Source organism: Alosa alosa, chromosome 18 (assembly GCF_017589495.1).
Source record: "Alosa alosa isolate M-15738 ecotype Scorff River chromosome 18, AALO_Geno_1.1, whole genome shotgun sequence".
Taxonomy (NCBI): domain Eukaryota; kingdom Metazoa; phylum Chordata; class Actinopteri; order Clupeiformes; family Clupeidae; genus Alosa; species Alosa alosa.
This window is the reverse complement of record NC_063206.1, coordinates 3304802-3328776: the sequence shown is the minus strand read 5'-3', so window position 1 is coordinate 3328776 and position 23975 is coordinate 3304802. Positions and strand designations below refer to the sequence as shown.

Here is a 23975-nt window from a genome sequence, read left to right as displayed (position 1 = left end):
CTAGAGTGTACATCCCACATATGTTTGGGCCAGGTGCAGAACTTCAGGACCTTCTTCAGTGTCTTCTTCAGGGTGTTTTTGCTTGAAGAAGACCCTGTCGGGTCAAAACGTTTTTTAATTACATTTTGCGTGTGCGGACACTCTTTTGTGTCACATATTTTGGCTGGACCACAGAAGCTGATGCTCATCCATGACTGCCTGACGCTGATTAGGTGATCGTCAGCCTAACCTAAGTGAAGACTTTAGTGGGGATGGGCCTAACCTAAGTGAAGACATCAGTGGGGATGGGTCACTGAATTTCTTCAGGAGAATTATGTCCCATTGTTGGTGCGGCAGCAGAGAAAGACATGTATTGTAGCCTATATTCTATCAGTTATTAAACCAAAAACATCAAGGTCGTCTTTTAAAGCCTTTTCATCATAATGGGCTGTAGTAAAATAGTCACAGTTTAACGGCACAGTGTTCCAACCCACACTCCAACAGAAAAAAGGAGAAAATTGATTGTATAACGGCAGTTGTTTAAATGGAGTGGCAATGATAATTTAGAGTAATCTTTATAGAGTCATTGGAAGGCGGTCTGTCATTAAGCAGCTGTCAGTTAACTGTCAATCCAACTGTAGATGCTGTGGCGGTGAACTCTTCAGCTACATCTCAAAAATTAATCTCACAGATAAGCTTGAACCAAGCAAGCAACATCCAGGCCTGTTTAAACAATGATTCCCGAATGAAAGGCAGACAACAGATGTTACTGTAGGTATTCAGTGAGATAAACATATCAAATTGGGGCAGCCGTGGCCTACTGGTTAGCGCTTCGGACTTGTAACTGTTGCCGAGGGTTCGAACCCCGACCAGTAGGCACAGGCTGAAGTGCCCTTGAGCAAGGCACCTAACCCCTCACTGCTCCCGAAATTGTTGTTGCAAGCAGCTCACTGCGCCGGGATTAGTGTGTGCTTCACCTCACTGTGTGTACACTGTGTGCTGAGCGTGTTTCACTAATTCACGGATTGGGATAAATGCAGAGACCAAATTTCCCTCATGGGATCAAAAGAGTATATATACTTACTATACTTACTTACAAAGCGACTTACAATGGCATCAATAAACATTATATTAACATAAAAAATAACAGTTTAAAGTAAAGACAGACTCACAGACACTGTGTGTGTGTGTGTGTGTGTGTGTGTGTGTGTGTGTGTGTGTGTGTGTGTGTGTGTTTTCCAGAAAAAGACATCCGGCAGCAAGCGGTGGAGGAGATGATGATGCGTATTAAAAAGGGGGTTAACCTGAGACCCGTGAAGCAGGAGCCTCATCAAGCCAGACCACTGCAGGTGCACACACACACAACGTACACACACACACAACGTACACACACATGCAGACACATACAGCAATCATGCAGACACACACACATAGATTCAGAAAAACAGTCATACACTCTCTCACACACACACACAAATAAAACAAATCTACTACTATCTACATTGTGATACTACATACAAATGGTCAAACATGTTCCCATGTACAGGCCACCATGTATAGCCATCATGTATAGCCGGTGTTGCATGCTAATGAAGGCCCATGTATAGCCATCATGTATAGCCGGTGTTGCATGCTAATGAAGGCCCACGTATAGCTGGTGTTGCATGCTAATGAAGGCCCATGTATAGCCATCATGTATAGCCGGTGTTGCATGCTAATGAAGGCCCATGTATAGCCATCACGTATAGCCATCATATATATTAGCTGGTGTTGCATGCTAATGAAGGCCCATGTATAGCCATCATGTATAGCCGGTGTTGCATGCTAATGAAGGCCCATGTATAGCCATCACGGATAGCCGGTGTTGCATGCTAATGAAGGCCCATGTATAGCCATCACGTATTGCCATCATGTATAGGCGGTGTTGCATGCTAATGAAGGCCCATGTATAGCCATCATGTATAGCCGGTGTTGCATGCTAATGAAGGCCCATGTATAGCCATCATGTATAGCCGGTGTTGCATGCTAACGAAGGCCCATGTATAGCCATCATGTATAACCGGTGTTGCATGCTAACGAAGGCCTATGTATAGCCATCATGTATAGCTGGTGTTGCATGCTAATGAAGGGCCCTGTATAGCTGGTGTTGAATGCTAATGAAGGCCCATGTATAGCTGGTGTTGCATGCTAATGAAGGCCCATGTATAGCCGGTGTTGCATGCTAATGAAGGCCCATGTATAGCCATCATATATAGCCGGTGTTGCATGCTAATGACTGAATAGCTGTGCTTCCGTAAGTTCCAGGAGTCATCCTACTGTGCCCCTGTGCTGTGGCGGCCATGTTGCATTCTCCAGGGTTAACGTTCACTGGTCTCTCTCTCTGACTTCCTCTCCCACAGCGACAGCAGATCCCCTCCAGCTCTGCCATCCAGCAGCTCAGAGGCATTCTGGTAACTGTAGTTTTTCAAAAACTGCCCCCCATCTCCTGTAGAGTTTCTTACATCTGATTATACTGTTACAATGCCACTGGTCTCTTTGTGATGTGCAAACCCCCTGTGTGTGTGTGTGTGTGTATATGTGTGCGTGTGTCTGTTCTGTATGTGAGTATGTATGTGTGTGTGTGTGTGTGTGTGTATGTGTGTGTGTGCGCGCACACGCATGTGTAAGCTTTTGTGTGTGTGTGTGTTTGTGTGTCTCTATGTGCGTGTGTGTGTGTGTGAAACGGAGTAGGACACTGTCCATCAGACTCCCCACTCCACTCCTCGCACCCCTGCGCCTCGGGACACACACACACCCTCAGAGCTGGAGGTGGCGTTACTACGGCGACGAGGTGTACTCAAGAGCAGCTCACAGAACAGCCGTGAGTCTCACACACACACGCATACACACACACACACACATACTATACACACAAGAACTACTCCCATGGGCTGTATATTAACATCACGTAAAGAAGTTTAGCATTGTAACTTGCAGCAGTTGTTTTTGTTTAAATTGTTTAATGTATTTAGTGGAACACTATGTAGAGTTGTCAGTATTTCCGTGGGGTTTGAATATGATGAACACAGCATTGTTTTGTCTTTGCCCTGTGTGTACAGTATATGAATGCACATAGGTTTGTTTGTTTCTTTCTTTCTTTTTTGTTGTTGTTTGTCCTTGTATACGTTATGGTTTCCCCAGCATAGCATACATATATTTTCCCACCACATATAATGCATATGTTGAATTTTATATTTACAGTACCAGTCAAAAGTTTGGACACACATCTTTATTTTTCTTTATTTTGACTACTAATACTAAAAGTCAAAATTATTCTGAAATAGCACACAGGATAATGTAGAAAGCAAAAACAAAAAAAAATCTAAACATAGCAAAAATGTTAATATTTGATATTATTCAAATCAGCCTCTCAAACTAATTGGAAACTCTGGTATGAGTACATATGCACATATGCATGCACACACACACACACACATACAGTATATGTATATACTTTGAAAGAACATTGTGTTCTGTATGTCTTCTTCAGTACATTTCTACAGTGAAGGAAATTAAGAAAGAAGTCAAAATAGAGAAAAGAATACTATGAATGAGTAGGTCCAAGCGTTTGACTGGTCCTGCATATAATATATAAGTAAAAAGTGACTATTTACTTTCAATAGACCAGAAGTATGATGCAGCATTGTTTTGCATTTCAGTGCTGGACTATTGATATATTGTTTTTTATGTCCATTTCAGTGCTGGACTATTGATATATTCTTTTTATGTCCATTTCAGTGCTGGACTATTGATATATTCTTTTTTATGTCCATTCTGGTATTGACCATTGTCTATTTACCCATAATGCTGTGCAACTGACAGATACAGACCAACCAGTCAGGCCTGTGTGTTATTTAGTCTAGTTACCCATAATGCCGTGCGAGTCATACACAGTCACTCAGGCCTGTTTAATGATCAAAACAAACATCACAGATGTCTCTAATTGATAGATCTCTGTGTGTGTGTGTGTGTGTGTGTGTGTGTGTGTGTGTGTGTGTGTGTGTGTGTGTGTGCCTGCAGAAGAAGAAAGCTCAGTCACTCAGAAGCAGTTCCCCAGCAGTATTCTGGACTTGACCCGGGTCCGAAAGCAGGCCCCGCCCACGTCCGGTCAGCCCTTGTTGGATCCGCCTGGCTGCCTTGTGGTGGAACCTGCTCAGAACCACCCAGTGTTCAACCCAGAACAGCCGCCAGAACCAACATCTGACCAGAACTCTGAGAAGCTGGAACAGATTTCTCCAATGTGTAAGTGTCCATTCTTTCCTCTGCTGCCTCACTCAAAGGTTCTGCTGGGGTTCTGAGGTGAGGAGCCTACTAGAACAACACCTTTTCTCTCTCTTCGGTTGTAATCCATTCAGATGGGCAGACATCTTTAACACACACTGGCACTAACTCCTCAGTGTTGATTTTAGTGGTTGTCCTCAGGAAAGTTACCAAAATCACTGCTAATTTGTGCTTATTCACTGCTAATTTGTGCTTATTCACTGTTTATTTGTGAATATTCAGCAACCGCTCAGTTTCTCTAGTCCCTTGGGTGCTAAGAGGGGAAGTCCAGGAGGGAGTTATGTAGAGAGACCATATAAGAGTGAAAGGTGTACTTTACACTAGTGCGTGGAGGTCTTTATAAGAGAGAAAGGTGTACTTTACACTAGTGCGTGGAGGTCTTTATAAGGTGGGGATCACATTAGCCAGCGGCAAGCGGCAGCTTTTCTATAGTTCTCTATGGTTCGGCAGCGAAACAGTGGCAACGCTGGCGTAACGCTAGCGTTGAACAAGCTGAGCGTTGAACAAGCTGAGCGTTGAACTTGGTTCAACTTTCAAAGCGCAACGCGAGCGTATTCAATTGACAAACCGTTTGTGTTACTTAGGAGCGAGATAAAACCGTATTATGGTCTGAGCGTTGTGTTACGTTTGCCGCTGGCTGATGTGATCCTCGCCTAAGAGAGAAAGGTGTACTTTACACTAGTGTGTGGAGGTCTTTGCTGAAATAAATTGTCAGCCTGCCCTGTACTGTGACCGAGACTGTCGATTTCATTATAAGCTAGACCAGCGCTGGCAACCTTGAACATGTGCCTGCTCTCTCTCCCTCTCTCTCTCTCTCTCTCTCTCTCTCCCCCCCTCTCTCTCTTTTTCTTTTTTCTTTTCTCCCTCTCCTTATGTCTGTCTATATCGTTCTCTCTCTGTCTCTTTGTGTGTGTGTGGCTAAAGTGATATTAACCTTGTGGTCTATCGGTGATTATCAGAAAGGTAGCTCTCTCATTAGCCCTTCATCCAGCCTTTTCCGCTTTCACCCTCAATGTCCATTGAGTTGTTATCAGATGTCAAAGAGAAATCATTTCTTCCTCTTTTATCTGTTGCCTGAAGGCTAAAAGCCTGTAGCTGAGGTTTTCAGGTTTTGTGCTCCTTTTTGAATTGATTTGGTGGGAGGCAGGAGGAAGAGGGTGTGTGGGGGGGGGGCTTAGGGGGGCACAGTTCAGTTCCCATGGTCAAGTTAAAAGGATAATGTGGTGGTTGTGTGTGTGTGTGTGTGTGTCTGCTGAAGTGGCAACCACCAACATTACAGCATATTCACACATTAATTCTCCGCTGAATTCCACCCATTCAGAGATGGCCATTCAGTCTCAATGGACTGCAGCGTGTGTGTGTGTTGAGCACATCTGTGCTTGTCACATGAAATGTGCTATATAAATAAAGTTGACTTGACTTGACTGTGTGTGTGTGTGTGTGTGTGTGTATGTATGAATGCGCGTGAATGCATGTGTATGTGTGTGAATACGTGTGTGCGTGTGTGTGTTTGTGCGTGTGTGTGTGAATGCGAGTGTGTGTGTTTGTGTGTGAATGCGTGTGTGTGTGTGTGTGTGTGAGAATGCGTGTGTGCGTTCCTGCAAGTGTCTGTGTGAGTGTGTGCGTCTGTGTGTGTGTGCGTGCGTGCTTTCGTGCGTGTGTGTGTCTGTGTGCGTGCGTGTGTGCGATGCTAGCACCCATGGATTGTAGCTCCTTAAAAGGCGGGCTAATAAGAGATGCTAGCACCCATGGGTTTTAGCTCCTGAAGTGTGTCTGTGTGTGTGCACATGCACCTTTCTGTGTTTCTTAGTGTGAGTATTATTTGTTTACTTTGAAAAAAGCACCTCAATCTTGAATTCCACTCAAGAGTAAGATTCTTAACACTCTTAAACGGACACGTAAATCTGTGTATGTGTGTGTTGTGTTTGTGTGTATTGTGACCAAGTGTGTGCATGCATGTACCTTTCGGATTTATATTTGTTTGTTTGTTATTGGTGTTAATTTTGAACACACACACATGCCGTGTTGATGCCTGTTGAGACGGTTAGATAGACATATCTAGCCAGACATTTCATCTCTGCCAGACACTTACTGATCTCTCAGTGAGTGTGTGTGTGTGTAAGAGAGAGAAAGACTATTGTGACAGTATTGAAAACTCTATTCTACTCTGTGTGTGTGTGTGTGTGTGTGTGTGTGTGTGTGTGTGTGTGTGTGTGTGAGAGTGTGTGAAAGAGAGAGGAAGACTATTGTGACAGTATTGTAAACTCTACTCTGTGACAGTCACGAGGTTAAGCTTTTGTTGCCCCTCCCGCTATCTTCACAGTGTAACATCACTGGTGTGTGTGTGTGTGTGTGTGTGTGTGTCACTGGTGACTGCTCAGGCGGAGGTGGATCTGGTAGCCTGTGAGTGTCTGTCTGTGTGTATGTGTGTATGAGTCTATGAGTGTCTGTGTGTGTGTGTGTGTGTGTGTGTGTGTGTGTGTGTGTGTGTGTGTGTGTGTGTGTGTGTGTGTGTGTGTGTGTGTGTGTGTGTGTGGGTACCTGACCTTCTGTCTCACCTGTAGTGAATGTGTCTTTGTTAAGTTGGCTAATGAGGGGCTTAGCGCCTCTTTCCCATGCGTAACACTGTGTGTGTGTGTGTGTGTGTGGGGTGGGGGGCTCCTTCCTGTGTGTAACAGTGTCCAGTGGGGTAGCAGCGGAACAATGAGCTGCAAATCCCTTAAGTCCCGGAGAGGAACCCAACTCCACTTAGAGCCGGAGTGGCCAACCGTCAAACACTGACCGGAGCGACACACACCACACACACACACACACAACCGTGAAACACTGACCGGAGCGGCACACACACACACAACCGTGAAACACTGACCGGAGGGGCAACACACACATACACACACACACACACACACACACACACACAACAACCGTGAAACACTGACTGGAGTGGCACACACACACACACACAACCGTGAAACACTGACCACATTGGCACCCACATGTGTGTGACAGCACAAACAGAAAGTGGATATGCATGTGTGTGTGTGTACGTGTGTGTGTGTACGTGTGTGTGTGGTGTGCCTATGCCTGGGTGTGTTGTGTGGCAGTGGAGTGGAGTTTTGCAGTGTGTGTGTGCATGTGATTTGTTTGTGGCAGGGATCCAGGATGTTGTGTGTGTGTTTTGTGTTTACATGTACACACACACACACACACACACACACACACACACGCGACACACACACACACACGTGTGTCATCTGTGCTACAGGCACACTCTCAAGACTACAGGCCTTTTCAGAATGCATGCATGTGGCATACATGTTCATAAAGGGACAGTCAGTATTCACTCTGTGTGTGTGTGATTCTAGGACAGATGTGAGTGCAAACTGCATGTGTGTAATGGTGTGTGTGTGTGTGTATATATAAGTGGCTGCTGCAGATGGGTCAGCAGGATCTGACCATAGAGACAACATAGAGACAGAGTGGGTCAGCAGGATCTGACCATAGAGACAGAGTGGGTCAGCAGGATCTCACCATAGAGACACCATAGAGACAGAGTGGGTCAGCAGGATCTGACCATAGAGACACCATAGAGAGTGGGTTTGCTGGGTTAGAGGAGGGGGCTGGGGGGGGTTACATTTCGAAATGACTGTTTTATGTGGACAGATGCGAACATGTTTTACTAAGCAGAGCTTAACCCTGAACAGAATCAGCTATCACATAGGTAAACACAGTTCCTCTGTCTCCGTATGGAATCAGCTACCACATAGGTCAACACAATTGTTTTAATTCATTTATGCATTTTGATACTTTTACCCAAAGTGACTTACAGATAACAATTGCAGGGGTCCGTCTCCTTGGGCTAAAGTGGCAGCTGGGAATCGAACCCATGACCTATGTGGCAACTGCATGTTCCTTAGCCACTGCACTAGCAGCCCCCCACCCCACATAGGTACTGCACTAGCCCCCATAGCCACTGCACTAGCAGCCCCCCACCCCACATAGCCACTGCACTAGCCTCCCATAGGCACTGCACTAGCAGCCCCCCACCCCACATAGGCACTGCACTAGCAGCCCCCCACCCCACATAGCCACTGCACTAGCAGCCCCCCACCCCACATAGCCACTGCACTAGCCCCCCATAGGCACTGCACTAGCAGCCCCCCACCCCACATAGCCACTGCACTAGCCCCCCATAGGCACTGCACTAGCAGCCCCCCACCCCACATAGGTACTGCACTAGCCCCCCATAGCCACTGCACTAGCAGCCCCCCACCCCACATAGGTACTGCACTAGCCCCCCATTGGCACTACACTAGCCCCCCATTGGCACTACACTAGCCTCCCATAGCCACTGCACTAGCAGCCCCCCACCCCACATAGGTACTGCACTAGCCCCCATAGCCACTGCACTAGCAGCCCCCCACCCCACATAGGTACTGCACTAGCCCCCCATTGGCACTACACTAGCCTCCCATAGGCACTGCACTAGCAGCCCCCCACCCCACATAGGTACTGCACTAGCCCCCCATTGGCACTACACTAGCCTCCCATAGGCACTACACTAGCCTCCCATAGGCACTACACTAGCAGCCCCCCTCCAATAAACACTACACTAGCAGCCCCCATAGGCACTGCACTAGCAGCAGCCCATAGGCATTACACTAACCCCCACAGGCACTGCACTGCACTACCAGCCCCCCTCATAGGCACTAGCAGCAGCCCATAGGCACTACACTAACACCCCCAGGCACTGCACTAGCAGCAGCCCATAGGCACAGGCGTAGAGCCATGTAATGGATGCTGGCTATGTTGTCTGGTGAGCATGGCTGTGCTAGCCTGTAAGATTGCTTGCAATAAATCTACTTTATTATACTCATAGCCATATTAATCTAATTTGTACTTGTAAGTTACAGACTAAGATGTAACTTCAACATATAGCATGGCAAGCAAACGCCGAGGCCCCCTAGAGCTAGTCAGAGATATGAGGCGCAGACAGGATCTAGTCCGAGATATGCCGCGCAGACAGGATCTTTAGGGAACGGACTAGATTGGAGTCTCTGATAAATTGATGAAATTCTAATTTAGTTTGTTCGTTTAAAGACCTCAAGTGTTTTTTGTGTTGGTGAGGTGGCGTCTGACAATATGCCCACAACATAGACATGACTCCCAAATCAAATTATTGAGTAGAAAATGGCCATGTATTTTTATTTATTTTTTTATCTTTTTGTCATGTTTTAGATGCTTTTGCATTTGTATGTGTGTGTGTGTTTGGAAATTCAGCTTTGATGCTGGATAAATTGTTGGCATTGATTGACATACGGTAAACACGCGTGTCAATCATGTGCAATTACCCCTGCGTCGTGCTGCGTTTTCTCTTTTACACACATCTTGCTTTTCTTTGAGAAATTGGACTCTTTTTTTATCCCTTTGCCGTCCATCTTTAACCCTTCTCTCTCTCTCCCTCCCTCCCTCTCTCTCTCTCTCTCTCTCTCTCTCTCTCTCTCTCTCTGTTGGGTAGTGTTGCAAAGCTGTCGAGGCACAATGGAACACTTTGTTTCTTTCACCCTCTCCCTATCCGAAGGGTCTCCAATTAGGATAAGGCTTTTTAGTGTGTGTGTGATTGTGTGTGTGTGTGGTGAAACACTTCATTTAGCCTATTTTGTTAGTCATTTTGTTTATTTTCCAAACAGAGTGATTGCCTGGTGGGGATCCAAAGGCAGGGGGTTGGGTAGTGTGTGTGTGCGCGCGCGGGCGTGTTTCTGTGTGTGCGTGCGTGTTTCTGTGTGTGTGTGTGTGTGTGTGTGTAGGGGGTAAATCTGTCCCTGTCCTCTATGCCTCATGTTTTTCCTGATTGGGGATTTTTCTCTCTTCCCCCTCTCTCTATCTATCTCTCTTTCTTTCTCTCTCTCTCTCTTTCTCTCTCTCCTCTCACTCAATCAGTCTCTGCCCTCTTTTATTTATGTCTCTCTCTCTCTCTCTCTCTCTCTCTCTGTGTACACGTCAATTCAATTCAATGTTGCTTTATTAGCATGATTGCTGAGATACAGTGTAACCAAAGCATAAATAACAATACAACATCACATTAACATCTAAAACAGAAAAAAATAACATTGAGATATTGAAAAATATGGAGGATGGGAGAGGTGGAGGGGAGGAACAGTAATATGAAACGTTATATCTATACACACACACACACGTTTGTACAAGAGATTATATAGCAACATCAAGTCATGTTATGGCAGTATTGTGCCATTCCGGTCATTCTCCTAATAGTTGTGCCAATTTACCAGTCTTTTAGGAAGCTGAAATTCATGCTTTTTTGGATCTGCCTTTCTCTATGACAAGACCGTGGTGACGGTCACTAACCTTGGATCTGCCTTTCCTTTGTACCTGACGGTGAAGAGATGCTCTTCTAATCCATCATGTCTTTTTAGGGACAAGTAGCACTCTAATTAGGCTTGTGAATGGGTTTGATTGGCCCCATGTTCCAGATGAGTTTTCTGGCTTTGTTTCATAATTAGTTTTACTTTGATCTTATTTTGGAAAGCAGTGCTGGTCTAAAGATGGACGAGTTGGTGTGGTAGTTAACTTCAGAACCAACTGACAGAGCTAATGCTGACCTCTTGGGTTTTGAACTCTTCCAACTGTAGGAGTCGTTTTTGTATATTTAACGCCAATGGGAACATTTCATGCCAGTTAGTTTCTGATCCGAGTCTGATTCTGCCCTGAATGTATGTGTGGCTGCTTTCCTTGGGGGCATTTCTAATAGATCCTGCATGCAGACTTCTGTGGGATGTTCCCTCCACATAGTGTAGTAGCGTACTGAGTGGACCGCACTAGGCACACAGTGTATTCTAGCATACTGAGTGGACCGCACTAGGCACACAGTGTAGCGTACTGAGTGGACCACACTAGGCACATAGTCTAGCGTACTGAGTGGACCGCACTAGGCACACAGTGTAGCGTACTGAGTGGACCGCACTAGGCACACAGTGTAGCGTACTGAGGGACCGCACTAGGCACATAGTGTAGTCTAGCGTACTGAGTGGACCGCACTAGGCACACAGTGTAGCGTACTGAGTGGACCGCACTAGGCACACAGTGTAGCGTACTGAGTGGACCGCACTAGGCACACAGTGTAGCGTACTGAGTGGACCGTGTAGTCTAGCTTACTGAGTGGACCGCACTAGGTCACATAGTGTAGCATACTGAGTGGACCGCACTAGGCACATAGTGTAGCGTACTGAGTGGACCGCACTAGGCACATAGTGTAGCGTACTGAGTGGACCGCACTAGGCACACAGTGTAGCGTACTGAGTGGACCGCACTAGGCACATAGTGTAGTGTAGCGTACTGAGTGGACCGCACTAGGCACATAGTCTAGCGTACTGAGTGGACCGCACTAGGCACACAGTGTAGCGTACTGAGTGGACCGTGTAGTCTAGCTTACTGAGTGGACCGCACTAGTCACATAGTGTAGCTGTGAAGAATGAGACCTCACGGTCCAAACTCACAAAGGGGATGCGCGCTCTTTCAGGCAACCAAGGTACAAGAAGACATTGACGAACCACAGACAAGTGCAAACTTTGTGCTAAGAGTGCTGGTTTATTTACAGTGTTCAAAAGTGATAAACAAAAACTTTGAAAAAGGCTACAAACAAAAATCAACACGAGGGTTGCTCACACTTAAAAGACTTAACTAAACAAAATAACCAATACAAAACTAATAGGATTCAAAGAGTTAAATGTTCACAAACCAGACTCAGCCTCACAGCAAGCTGCTCTCCCTATGCCACTCTCTCGAATGACAGAAGCTCAGCCTTTTATGGGCCTACCCATTAGAAACGTCACTCAAAATGGTGGGAGAGTAGTGCACAAAACAATTAACAAAATAAAGACATTAATCATAACAAAATAAACTTGCCTTTGATCCTAACAATTTTACCCTTTATTTTGCGCTATAAAAATATATACTTTCTCTTTCCCTAAAACCAGTTCAAAACCCTAACCACAATTACAGACACGCATCAAAACAAAAAATACAAAAAAGATTGCAACTTTGACAGTTCGGGTTTTCTCGGGGACCATTGATGGCGGGACACACAACAGGAAGTGAATGCAGTCAGTGTAGATGCTATGGCGTGGGAATACTGGTGCGTGTGGTGGAAATGTTTGGTGGAGCAAAACCAGCGAAACCTCGCTGACTTCTTGCGGAGATGTTGTGGATGAAGACTGGTGAGTACAGAAATATGTGTGGCGCTATGTGGCGGTGAAATATGAATGTGTTCAGAGCAGCTAAACCGTTATCGCGTGTAATGAACTTATAAGTGCGTGTGCAGGTTTGTCTGCGTGTGTCGGAAATGTTTGTCAGTTATGTGTAGGGACAACGTCGGGAGCATTTGGGGAAAAGTTTAACTGGAGGGCAACTTTTCCACAGTAGCGTACTGAGTGGACCGCACTAGGCACATAGTTTAGTGTAGCGTACTGAGTGGACCGCACTAGGCACACAGTGTAGTGTACTGAGTGGACCGCACCAGGCGCACAGTGTGGCGTGCTGAGTGGACGTGTAGTCCTGGCTTACTGGTGGACGCACTAGTCACATAGTGTAGCGTACTGAGTGGACCGCACTAGGCACATAGTGTAGTGTAGCGTACTGAGTGGACCGCACTAGGAACACAGTGTAGTGTACTGAGTGGACCGCACTAGGCACACAGTGTAGCGTACTGAGTGGACCGTGTAGTCTAGCTTACTGAGTGGACCGCACTAGTCACATAGTGTAGCTTACTGAGTGGACCGCACTAGGTACATAGTGTAGCGTACTGAGTGGACCGCACTAGGCACATAGTGTAGTGTAGCGTACTGAGTGGACCGCACTAGGCACATAGTGTAGCGTGCTGAGTGGACGCACTAGGCGCACAGTGTAGTGTACTGAGTGGACGCACTAGGCACACAGTGTGGCGTGCTGAGTGGACCCGTGTAGTCTAGCTTACTGAGTGGACCGCTAGGCACATAGTGTAGTGTAAAGCGTGCTGAGTGGACGCGCACTAGGCACACAGTGTAGTGTACTGGAGTGGACCGCGCTTAGGCACACAGTGTAGCGTGCTGAGTGGACCGTGTAGTCTAGCTTACTGAGTGGACGGTCACTAGTCACATGGTGTAGCTTACTGGTAGTGGACCACTAGGCACATAGTGTAGCGTACTGAGGTGGACCGCGACTGGGCACACAGTGTAGCGTACTGAGTGGACCGTGTAGTCTAGCTTACTGAGTGGACGCACTAGTCGCATAGTGGACTGGATTGGACGCACTAGGCACATAGCGTGGCGTTACTGGAGTGGACGCACTAGGCACACAGTGTAGGCTGCTGAGTGGACCGTGTAGTCCCAGCTTACTGAGTGGACTGCACTAGTCACATAGTGTAGCTTACTGAGTGGACCGCACTAGGCACATAGCGTAGCGTACTGAGTGGACCGCACTAGGCACATAGTGTAGCGTACTGAGTGGACCGCACTAGGCACACAGTGTAGCGTACTGAGTGGACCGCACTAGGCACATAGTGTAGTGTAAGCGTGCTGAGTGGACGCACTACATTACATAGTGTAGCGTGCTGAGTGGACCGCACTAGTCACATAGTGTAGCGTACTGAGTGGACCGCACTAGTCACATAGTGTAGCGTACTGAGTGGACCGCACTAGGCAGTGTGTAGTCTAGCGTACTGAGTGGACCGCACTAGGCACATAGTGTAGTCTAGCTTACTGAGTGGACCGCACTAGGCACATAGTCTAGCGTACTGAGTGGACCGCACTAGGCAGTGTGTAGTCTAGCGTACTGAGTGGACCGCACTAGGCAGATAGTGTAGTCTAGCGTACTGAGTGGACCGCACTAGGCACATAGTCTAGCGTACTGAGTGGACCGCACTAGGCACATCTGGACCATGCAGTTGGCATGATAACACTGTCAAAGACTTTGCACCAGATTTTCATTGGAATTTGAGTTTTATGGAAATGTCTTTTGATAGCATAGGGAGTACTGCAGGCTCTTTCTTTCCGCGTATTCACTACAAGGTCAAAGCTTCCTGAGGCACTGAGTTTCAGGCCTCTGTAATCTTAATATGACGAATGTTTGAGAGCGGTTTTGATTAAATCATGTATTTTACCTCCTACACTGCTTTGTAAAATTTTAGAAAATAGTCAAATGCTTTAAATGCTTTTCTAAAAATCAACAAAACAAGCAAGCATGTCAGGTATGTCTCTCTTTCTCTCTCGCTCACTCTCCCCGTCTCTCTCTCTCTCTCTCTCTCTCTCCCTCCCTCTCTCTCGTACCTTTCACTAATCTCTCTTTCTGTGTCTTACCCATCTCTTTTCCCCATACAATCATCTGTGTGTGCGTGCGTGCGTGCGTGCGTGCGTGTGTTTTCCCACCTTCACAGACTCCTGTCTTTGTGCGAGTCCTCCGTCAGGTTATCCGTCCTGGTTTGACATCACCAGTCTTTAACAACCTGGTGGCAAGAACTACTGCATTCAATTCCTTTTATGGCAGGTGGCACTAAACACAAATAAAACACAAACACAGACACACACACAGACAGACAGACACACACACACTCGTTGGTGTGGATGTGTGGGCAGCAGGCTTCTACTGCGTGAAGTAAAGTGATTGCCTCCACAACACACACACACAGGTCTCCACGGACTCGTCCATCTGCTCTGCCTGTACCATAGGATGGGACACACCAGCCTCACAATGACATCGTCCAGCCCATTCCAGTCATCCCCCACACACACACACACACCGAGACACAGACACAGAGAGAAAGAGACACACACACACACAGACACACACACACACACCGAGACACAGAGAGAGAGAGACACACACACACAGAGAGAGAGTGTGTATGCGTGTACTGTGTGTGAATGCGTGGTTGTGTATCTGTGTGTGTGTGTGTGTGTGTGTGTTTTGTGTATATCTGTGTGTGTGTATCTGTGTGTATGTGTGTGTGTAGTGTTTTTTTGGCCTGACAGAGTGACAACTTCTTTTTTTCATTATGTGTGTCACCTGCTGCAGGAATGCACATAAAAGGGACGGATGAGGCCCGAAGAAAAGGAGAAGAGAGAACACAGAGAGAAGAGAGAGAAAAGCACAGGGATTTCCTGCTGAGTCTCACACACACACACACACACACACACACACACACACACTGAATGAGAGGAAAGCAGCACGACTGCCACCTCTTCACCGTTCCTCACAAACACAAATAGAGGATGGAAATCCAGCATAAGGAAGCCACAGACTGGGCCCCAGAGCAGGACTAAAGCTCCACTCTAAAACTCCACTCTTAAACAGACTAAAATTCCACTCTAAAACAGCAGTTGGATCGGGCTAAAACTCCACTCTAAACTAGATTGGCTGGATCGGTCCACTCTTTCATTATGATTGGCTGAGTCGTGTTCATTGTAAAAAAACTGCTACTATTCACGTTGAACCCATGACGTTTTTTTTATATTACTGTGCCATGAATACTACACCACTCCAAAGTCATGCCTAACAATGCCCCTTAGCTGTTCTAAAACCACTAGAACCTACGACCTAACAATGCCCCTTAGCTGTTTTAAAACCACTAGAACCTACGACCTAACAATGCCCCTTAGCTGTTTTAAAACCACTAGAACCTACAACCTAACAATGCCCCATAGCTGTTCTAAAACCACTAGAACCTACGACCTAACAACGGCCCTTAGCTGTTCTAAAACCACTAGAACCTACGACCTAACAATGCCCCTTAGCTGTTCTAAAACCACTAGAACCTACAACCTAACAATGCCCCTTAGCTATTCTAAAACCACTAGAACCTACAGGCTTGATTTTAAAAAGCACTTCAGTGATGTGATATCAGATTTTTAATGACATTTTGTTGTCAGTCTTTAAGTCTTTAAAGGAGCGATTTGTAGGATTATTACCGAACGTCAAAATCAAAACACTGGTGAACGTTCTCAAGACTACCAGACGCGAGCCTCTTCTGGGTTGCCAGATGTAATGAAGACTTAGCTAACGTTAGTTGACCTGCAGCTGCTTTAACGTTTCTCCAACCATGACCCAGCTACACATTACGGAAACAGTGAAAACAAAAAAATACCTCTCTAACCAACGTAACATATTTAGCTGAAGTTACGATGCAGATGAAGTTTAGCCTAGGCTACCTGTTGTGGAGAAATATGGCCAGCTCTGCGTCAGACTTGATATTCTTTGTTTGATGAAGACGTCGCCATATCAGCAGGCTCCACCGATGTCCACTTAATTTGTGTCTTGTTTTAATTTTGGAAATGTGCCTGCCTCTCGTAGGCGTTCATGACTACAACTGACAGTAAGTTGACAGTTGGCCTTTGCTAATTTGGCAACGCAAATAGGAGGACACGCCAGCCCATTATTAATACGCTATTCTAGAATTAATCGTTCAAAACATAAACGAAAATTCCAGGAGATTACGCCCCGTAACTCATTTTTTTTCATGGGTTTTACAGGTTATAGTAATGTCAAATAAACCATTACTTCAATTCATCGTGTTTCCTTACTCTGACAACATATGGTGATCATTTTTGGAATGGTTACAGTTTATTTTCCATTATTTCCTACATACTGGTCCTTTTATGTACTTGATATAATGTTAAATAAATGTAATCAAAAACTTTTGTTTCTTTTCTTATTTAATTTCATCAAAAACAATGAGCCAGACACATTTTCTGATTTTGTGGAAAAAATGTAAATGCACAAAATATAATTAAATTGTACAAAAGTGTCTTCTAGTAATTATTTGTTGTATCTTCTTGCAGTGAACAACTGTGTGCGTGCGTACGTGGTGTGTGGAGTGCGTCGTCTTGGCGTGTGCATGCGCGCATGTGTGTGTCGTCGCGGCGTACTATGCGTGCGTGTGCGCATGCGCATGCGTATGTGCGTGTGTATGCGTGTGTGTGCGTGTGTATTACGTACGCGTGTGTGCGTGTGTATTATTGTGTGCGTGGGTGTGTAATGCGTGGAATGCGTGTGTGTGCATGTGCGTGCGTGCGCGTGCGTGCGTGCGTGCTTGTGTGTGTACGTGTGTGTGTGTGCGCGTGTTTGTATACGTGTGTGTGTGTGTGTGTCTGTGTGTCCTCCAGTCCTCCTCACTCGGTCTCCAGTAACTCAGAGCCAGGGCTTACACTGGTTCCAAACAAAGGCAACTCCAGCTGATTTGAACCTGTAACACATAACAGTTAATAATTTTAAACAGGCACACAACACACGCATTCACACATAAACATCCTAAAGCTTTGCATCCTTATCAGAAGGTACATTCATAAAATTAAAAACATAGCCTATATTGAAAACCCTTTCCTCACTGTCAGCACATGCCTAAAGCCTATTTTATGCTTCTGTGTCGAATCGACGGCGTACCCCCGCAGACCCTTCTGCGTCGCCGCAAACCCCTCTCCGACCCCCTCCGCCGTAGCTCGACGTACACCTCCAAAAATGTGTAACTTTTCGTCGAGGCGACGCAGACCGCAAGGACTGTGATTGGTCAACTCATCCTGTGTGTTGACAGGTGTTTCAAGCAACCTACTGTGGGGAGTTAGCAACATGCTAGTTCACTGCTATAAGCTTTGCAAATAAACTCAGACATATTTGGCTACAATGACGGGGTTATCTGTTTGTAAAGTGTCATAGTCAGTAGTAACGTTTTGAAATTAGCACTTCGCCAGCAAGCAGTACTTTGTGGGCAGTTGTGCTAAAATTCGCTTGCTACCATAACTTAAACTGGCTGGCAGACACCTCACAAACCTCAGACTTATTTGCTAGCTACAGTAACTAAGTCAATTAATTTCACTGTGTCTATTTCTCGATACTTTGTACAAAATCTAAGCAAGAAAGGGCCAAACAAATAAGATTATTTTGGCACGACAGTCTGTGGGGTTTATCATTCTGAGTACCGTTTCGGTCATGAGCGACGCAGACACAGGCGACACCGAGCGTTATGGCGGTGAAATGCACCGCGATGCAAAGCAACCCGACGCAGAACCATAAAAGGGTCACGACGCCGTAGGAGTGCCGGCGTAGCTACGCCCGTGGAGTTGCCGCAGAAGCATGTTGAGCCCTTAAGTGATTCCAACTGATCTCAGAGACTCTCTGGAGAGCAGGGGAGAGGAGAGGCGGCACCAGGCGGCAGCTTACCCAGAATGCCCTGCCTGGTCAGCTTACCCAGAATCAGACCTGCCAACCTTGAAGAATTTGTTTGAGTAGCACCTCGAGCCGAGAAAACAAAAATTGCTCACGTCGGCCGTCAGCCAAAAACAGACATAGCCATACTCCACACACACACACACACACACACACACACACACACACACACTATACACACACACTATACACACACACACACACACACACACACACACACACAGACATAGCCATACTCGCAAGACACATTTTGGATAGCGACCCATCTTTAATGTTGAATATCTATCTAAATGGGATCCAATGTGTTCCTGAAAGTGCAAACTGAATCTTTTACAGTAGCTCTATAATGTTGACAATCTGTTTTAGAGCCTAACAATCCTGACCTATGAAAACCACTTGTGTTGATAGGCACTGATGTGGGTATTGTCCATTTTCTTTTATGTGGGCCCTATTCGATCATGCCTGGTATTATACCTCTTTTCAATCCATTAATATTAAAGATTTATTTTGTAAAGAAATACATCTATCGCCCATGTTATGCCAACATCTCTAATTTACCTGGATGTAGGCTACAGTAGAGGACATCTTCTGTTGTCAGTGTGTAGTCTATATCCCTTTACTCACTATAGCCTACATGTTTTGTTTATTTGTAAAAAAAATATAAAAAAATCATTGTTCAAGTATTACCTGCTGACTAATGCAAACTACTGATTGCTTTTAAAGAATTTCACTTGCACGTGCACTCAAGTTTCTTTCAGATTGCGGTGTCTTTCTGCTATCTGTGCAATGATTAGGCCTATATACAGTGATAGGTGCGCGATCTGATTGATTAAATCACCACTATGTGGATACTGTTTTTAGAATTGATTTAGATTCATTGTTAGTATAATTTGTATTTTAGTATATTCTTCATCTTCTACTGTCCTTATTGCTTAGTTGTGTTTTTATATTATATATAAACTAGATGTACCGCATAGCGGTACAAAATATGACCGCCGCTCAGTCCTGTACATCTGTTCCGCGAAAATAAATCACACTTCAATTTGTCTCCATATTTTACTCCATCCCCCACTCTTAAAACTTTTGTGCTTGTTTGGCATGCCTGAGTGTGTGTGTCTTGGCTGCACAGAAAGTAGCCTACTGGTGCTGAAAAGGTGAATAGATTGTAGAATAGCCAAAGAAGATGTAGCATTGTTATAAAACCTTTAAAATCTCTAAACAATTACAAGTAGGGCAGTTCATCACAGTTCATCCATTGCAACTGGATTGATGAAAGGTCACTTACACCTGTAGGCTACATTGTATTTGGGAAAAGCAAAAGGTATCAGGATAATGTTATTTATTTATTTATTTATTTATTTATTTAAAACAAAACATCTGTCAGTTCCATGCCGTTTTCAACAGCTATCAAAAACAAAAGGTCATTTTTTGGATGGATGAATTTTTTTGTGAATGTTTCTTCTTCTACATAAGATTTTAGTCATCTTTAGTTCATGTAATACTTTATTGTCAATGCACAAATTCAGTAACAGTAGTCTGAAACGTTATTGTTAATGCACAAATTAAGTAACAGTAGTCTGAAACGAAATGCTGTTTTACATCTAACCAGTGGTGCAAATAACTGACATGTCCAAATGGGCCTTGATGAAATCGTTAAGCTAGACTGTTCATACACATTTTAGCGGGTAAAGTTGAAGAGCTGTTGTCCGTTATTGTTCGTGCAAATATAGGCTGATTCATGTTCCTTTCCATTGTGTAACTGAGGTCCATGGCTAGTCTGGCTTTCACCAGACCAAGCTCAATCTTTAAGAAATCAAAAAATAAATAGCGGGCAGATCAGATGGGTTCACCCAGCCTAGTCCATAGGCACCCGATATTGTTTAATTTTCCATTGAGATATCCACGCTCTGGCTATGCAAAATGCATCAGGGAGTTATGACAAAACTGTAACTAACAAACTAGATCCTAATAGAAAGCTGTTAGCTTCCCTAAGCTACAGGTAGGCTTATAAGGTAGGCCTATTTACAACATAAATTGTCAATAGGCTATGCTGGCGACACAAATAAAATCTCCTTTGAAACCAATGGCTTCGCCTTACAGTATCAAAGGACTTAAACTGCCATCGTGGCGAAAAGTTGTAATAACATTCCGCGCAGCTCCATGAGTCAAGGAAAGCGCGAATGAAGTAGCCACTTCTAAATGGGACCCACTACACAGTAGCTTAAGGTGTGTTGCTAAAGCAGCTATAATGAAATGAAGGTGTCATTGTTTGGATACTTCACACACACATGCTTTTTAATTTCACAGACTACAACTACCAAGCTGGAATCAAAGCACATCGATTCCCCTCTCACCTGCACGCACTTAAAACAAAATTAACAGGCGTCTCAGTCTCATGCATGTATAGGCAAACCTGTATCAGACCCGTTAAGCGTTGGTAAATCTTCCATTGCACAGAAAGATTTTTTGTAGCCGCGTGCAATAAATGACAGTCGAAAGATACAATTACAGTGCTGCTATCAATTTGCTTGGTATAACCGCATTTATAGTTTTCTACAAATGCAATCAAATTGGCCTCCATCACTCAACTAACGCTAACGGTAACATTACCTAGGTCCTTATTGATATTATAAGATTAACGTACCTGCAGTAAAAACCAAGCATGTCCGATAAACATCCTCAGATTTATTTTGGCTTCAAGAAGAAATGGGAATTACATTTCATGTGAACATCGTCCTATCCTTATTAGACGTTCTCTGCGGTACAGTCCTTGTAGGAAGCGTCCATTGTTTTTCCAACCCACTTTTAACTTCCAACAAAATTACGTCTCACTGCAACGATGCGCCATCTAGTGGACAAACGACTACTTATCGGCAATACTGGAAATGCAGCCATGATGATGATGATGAATATTTATTTTGGCTTTCTTTTAATCCTACTGAATTTGTAATTATGTATCGGCTGTTCTAATACCGATAGTATGTGGGTGCCTGTGTGTGTGTGCATGTGTATATGTGTGCACCGCCATCTACAGGCCAATGAGTGTACAGTCACTAAATGTACACATAACCTAATTTTTTTTAGACCCCCCCCTTGGATGAAATTCTACGAAACTTGGCATATCCCCAGAGAATGCCAGGTTAATCATACACATAAAATTTGGTGCAGTTCTGAACATCTTAACTGAAGATAGGGGCGATTAAAGCAGAATAATATTGCATTTTTCATTTTTTTTACGGGGGTGGGGGTGCAAATCACAAATGAGTGATTATGAGCCAGGTTGATGTGGGCCCTTGAGACCAACATACCATAAAAGATTCTTCATCCTCAGTGCCCGCGGTTCAGGTAGTTATTTAGGAAAAACTGCTTTTTTTTTACTTGGTTCGGGGGCCCAGCACGGTGGCCCCCGGGGGCCGAAACAAAATTTTTTTTCGTAAAAGTCTAGTGGGGCTACATACCCACCAAATTTCATGTGCCCCGGTGGTTCGGTGTCCCGGGTATCGTTGACCAAAAACTTTGACAATCCCTATATGACCGCTTCGCTAGCGGCGGTCATAATTACTTTTTCTGCTGTTAAAGAATGTGTAGTCTGTATGCTGCTGAGACCTTGAATTTCCCCTGGGGATTGATTGATTAATTAAGTAAGTCAGTAAGTAAGTAAGTAAGTAAGTAAGTAAGTAAGTAAGTAAGTATCTCCGTCTATAAGCCTATTATTTGTTCTCACGCCAATAATCAAGAAGAAGGATCCATATGCTCCAAAGAAAAAAACTAATTGAACACTCATTAATGAGCAGCTCAAAATATCGCCTTGGTCCACTTTCAGACTCGTTGTTAATGGCTGCTTTTTGCCTTGGAAAGGTCCGCGCTCCATTAGCGCCTTAGTTATGAAAACTTTAACCATCAGCGACACATTGAAAATATGCTAACTGAAACAACTTGTAACAAGTAATAACTTTCCAAGACACAGTTAAACTATTAGGCCTAGGTGAATTTACAATCGCACTATTTTTAGTTTCACAGCAAAATGGCAGCTAGGGGAACGCGAATTTGCGAGTGAACACTTGTTAAACTCACCTCATCAAGTCTTTCATTTAACCCACCGTTGTTGGAAGAAAAAATAACAAAGAGAGGCCACTATGCTTTGCCTGTCATTCTCACTGGTCACTTTCTCTCTGTATCTCATCCTCACATGAAATATATTAGCGGGAGATTCACATGCTCCAGGAGCTTTCTGGAGAGGTTGGATGTCTGCTCGCTTTGCGTAGTGTGTGTGTGTGTGTGTGTGTGTGTGCTCGTGTGCTCGTTTTGCGTAGTTTTAAGTAAAAAAGCGTAGCGGCGTATTTTGATCTGAAAATGCGTGGTTGCTACGCAAAATGCGTACAGTTTGCAGAATGCCCTGCCTGGTCAGCTTACCTAGAATGCCCTGCCTGGTCAGCTTACCCAGAATGCCCTGCCTGGTCAGCTCCTCCTCCAGCATCATCAGGCGGTTGTAGCGCGCCAGACGGACTCCTCCCATCAGGCCGCCCAGCTTCACAAACTTAACGCCCAGACCCACAGCCTGAAGAGTGGACACACACACACACACACACACAGAAAAACACAATATCAAACCAATGCACACATATCTGAGAACAAGCATAAACAAAAATGCACACTCAGGTTAATGAATAAAACCACAACCGTAGAACAACACACACGCACAAACAGTACCCCTTAGATATTTCCCCTTTTATTGCTTTTATAAATGGAATCTTGGCCAATTTAATTTGGCCTTTTTTACAATAATGTACAGAAAAACTCTTTAATGTCAAAGGGAGTCCACATTTCTACAAAGCAATGCTAATGAATTTAAAATACATGCAAAATAAGTGATTACAAAAATATTCATAATATTCAAAAGGGTAAAAAATATCCAAGAGGGGTGAATACTTTTTATAGATACTGTACACATGAATCAACACACACACACACACACACACACACACGAATCAACAGAATCAACACATGATCAAACACACACACATGAATCAACAGAATCAAGACACACACACATGAATCAACAGAATCAACACAAACAGTCACACACACACGAATCAACAGAATCAACACACACACACAGCCACACACACACACACACACACACACACATAAAACAACAGAATCAACACACACACACACAGCCATATGTCCAGTCTTCTCTATCTACATGTTAACAGTGATCCTCACAAACACACATTCACATAAAAAACCTGAAGTCAGGGATAACCTTGGACATGGTGGTGTATGTGTGCGTGTGTGTGAAGCGTATTTGTTTAGTGGGCATCCATCAGTAGACAGGTGTGGAATGTATAATGACTGGTACTTATTTTCATTAGAGAGCAGATTTATTTTAAAGCTTCTGAAGCCACGCCAGCCATCTCGAGCACTCGCCCAAAAGCCCATCATCACATCATCACATCTGTCCAATC

General features: G+C 44.7%; 2 protein-coding genes across 3 annotated transcripts in view; one reads left to right on the top strand and one right to left on the bottom strand.

Annotated features, from left to right (window-relative positions):
* The window catches only part of shtn1 (shootin 1), a 51353-nt gene extending 35024 nt beyond the window's left edge, over window positions 1–16329 (top strand). Inside the window, exons 13-17 of one of the 2 annotated variants that reach the window (XM_048270360.1) lie at window positions 1222–1328; window positions 2379–2429; window positions 2710–2839; window positions 4039–4260; window positions 15364–16329. In XM_048270360.1, coding sequence (XP_048126317.1) covers window positions 1222–1328; window positions 2379–2429; window positions 2710–2839; window positions 4039–4260; window positions 15364–15365 — 512 coding nt within the window. In that variant the 3' untranslated portion in view covers window positions 15366–16329. Of the gene's footprint in view, window positions 1–1221; window positions 1329–2378; window positions 2430–2706; window positions 2840–4038; window positions 4261–15363 lie in introns of those variants that run through there. The other variant, XM_048270361.1, reaches the window with a different exon arrangement.
* A 1000-nt stretch (window positions 16330–17329) lies between these two features.
* Window positions 17330–23975, bottom strand: part of eno4 (enolase 4) — a 30524-nt gene continuing 23878 nt past the window's right edge. The window contains exons 12-13 of the mRNA XM_048270256.1: window positions 22921–23065; window positions 17330–17530 (exon numbers count right to left, since the gene is read on the bottom strand). Of these exons, the coding sequence (XP_048126213.1) occupies window positions 17457–17530; window positions 22921–23065 (219 nt within the window). The 3' untranslated portion in view covers window positions 17330–17456. The remainder of the gene's footprint in view (window positions 17531–22920; window positions 23066–23975) is intronic.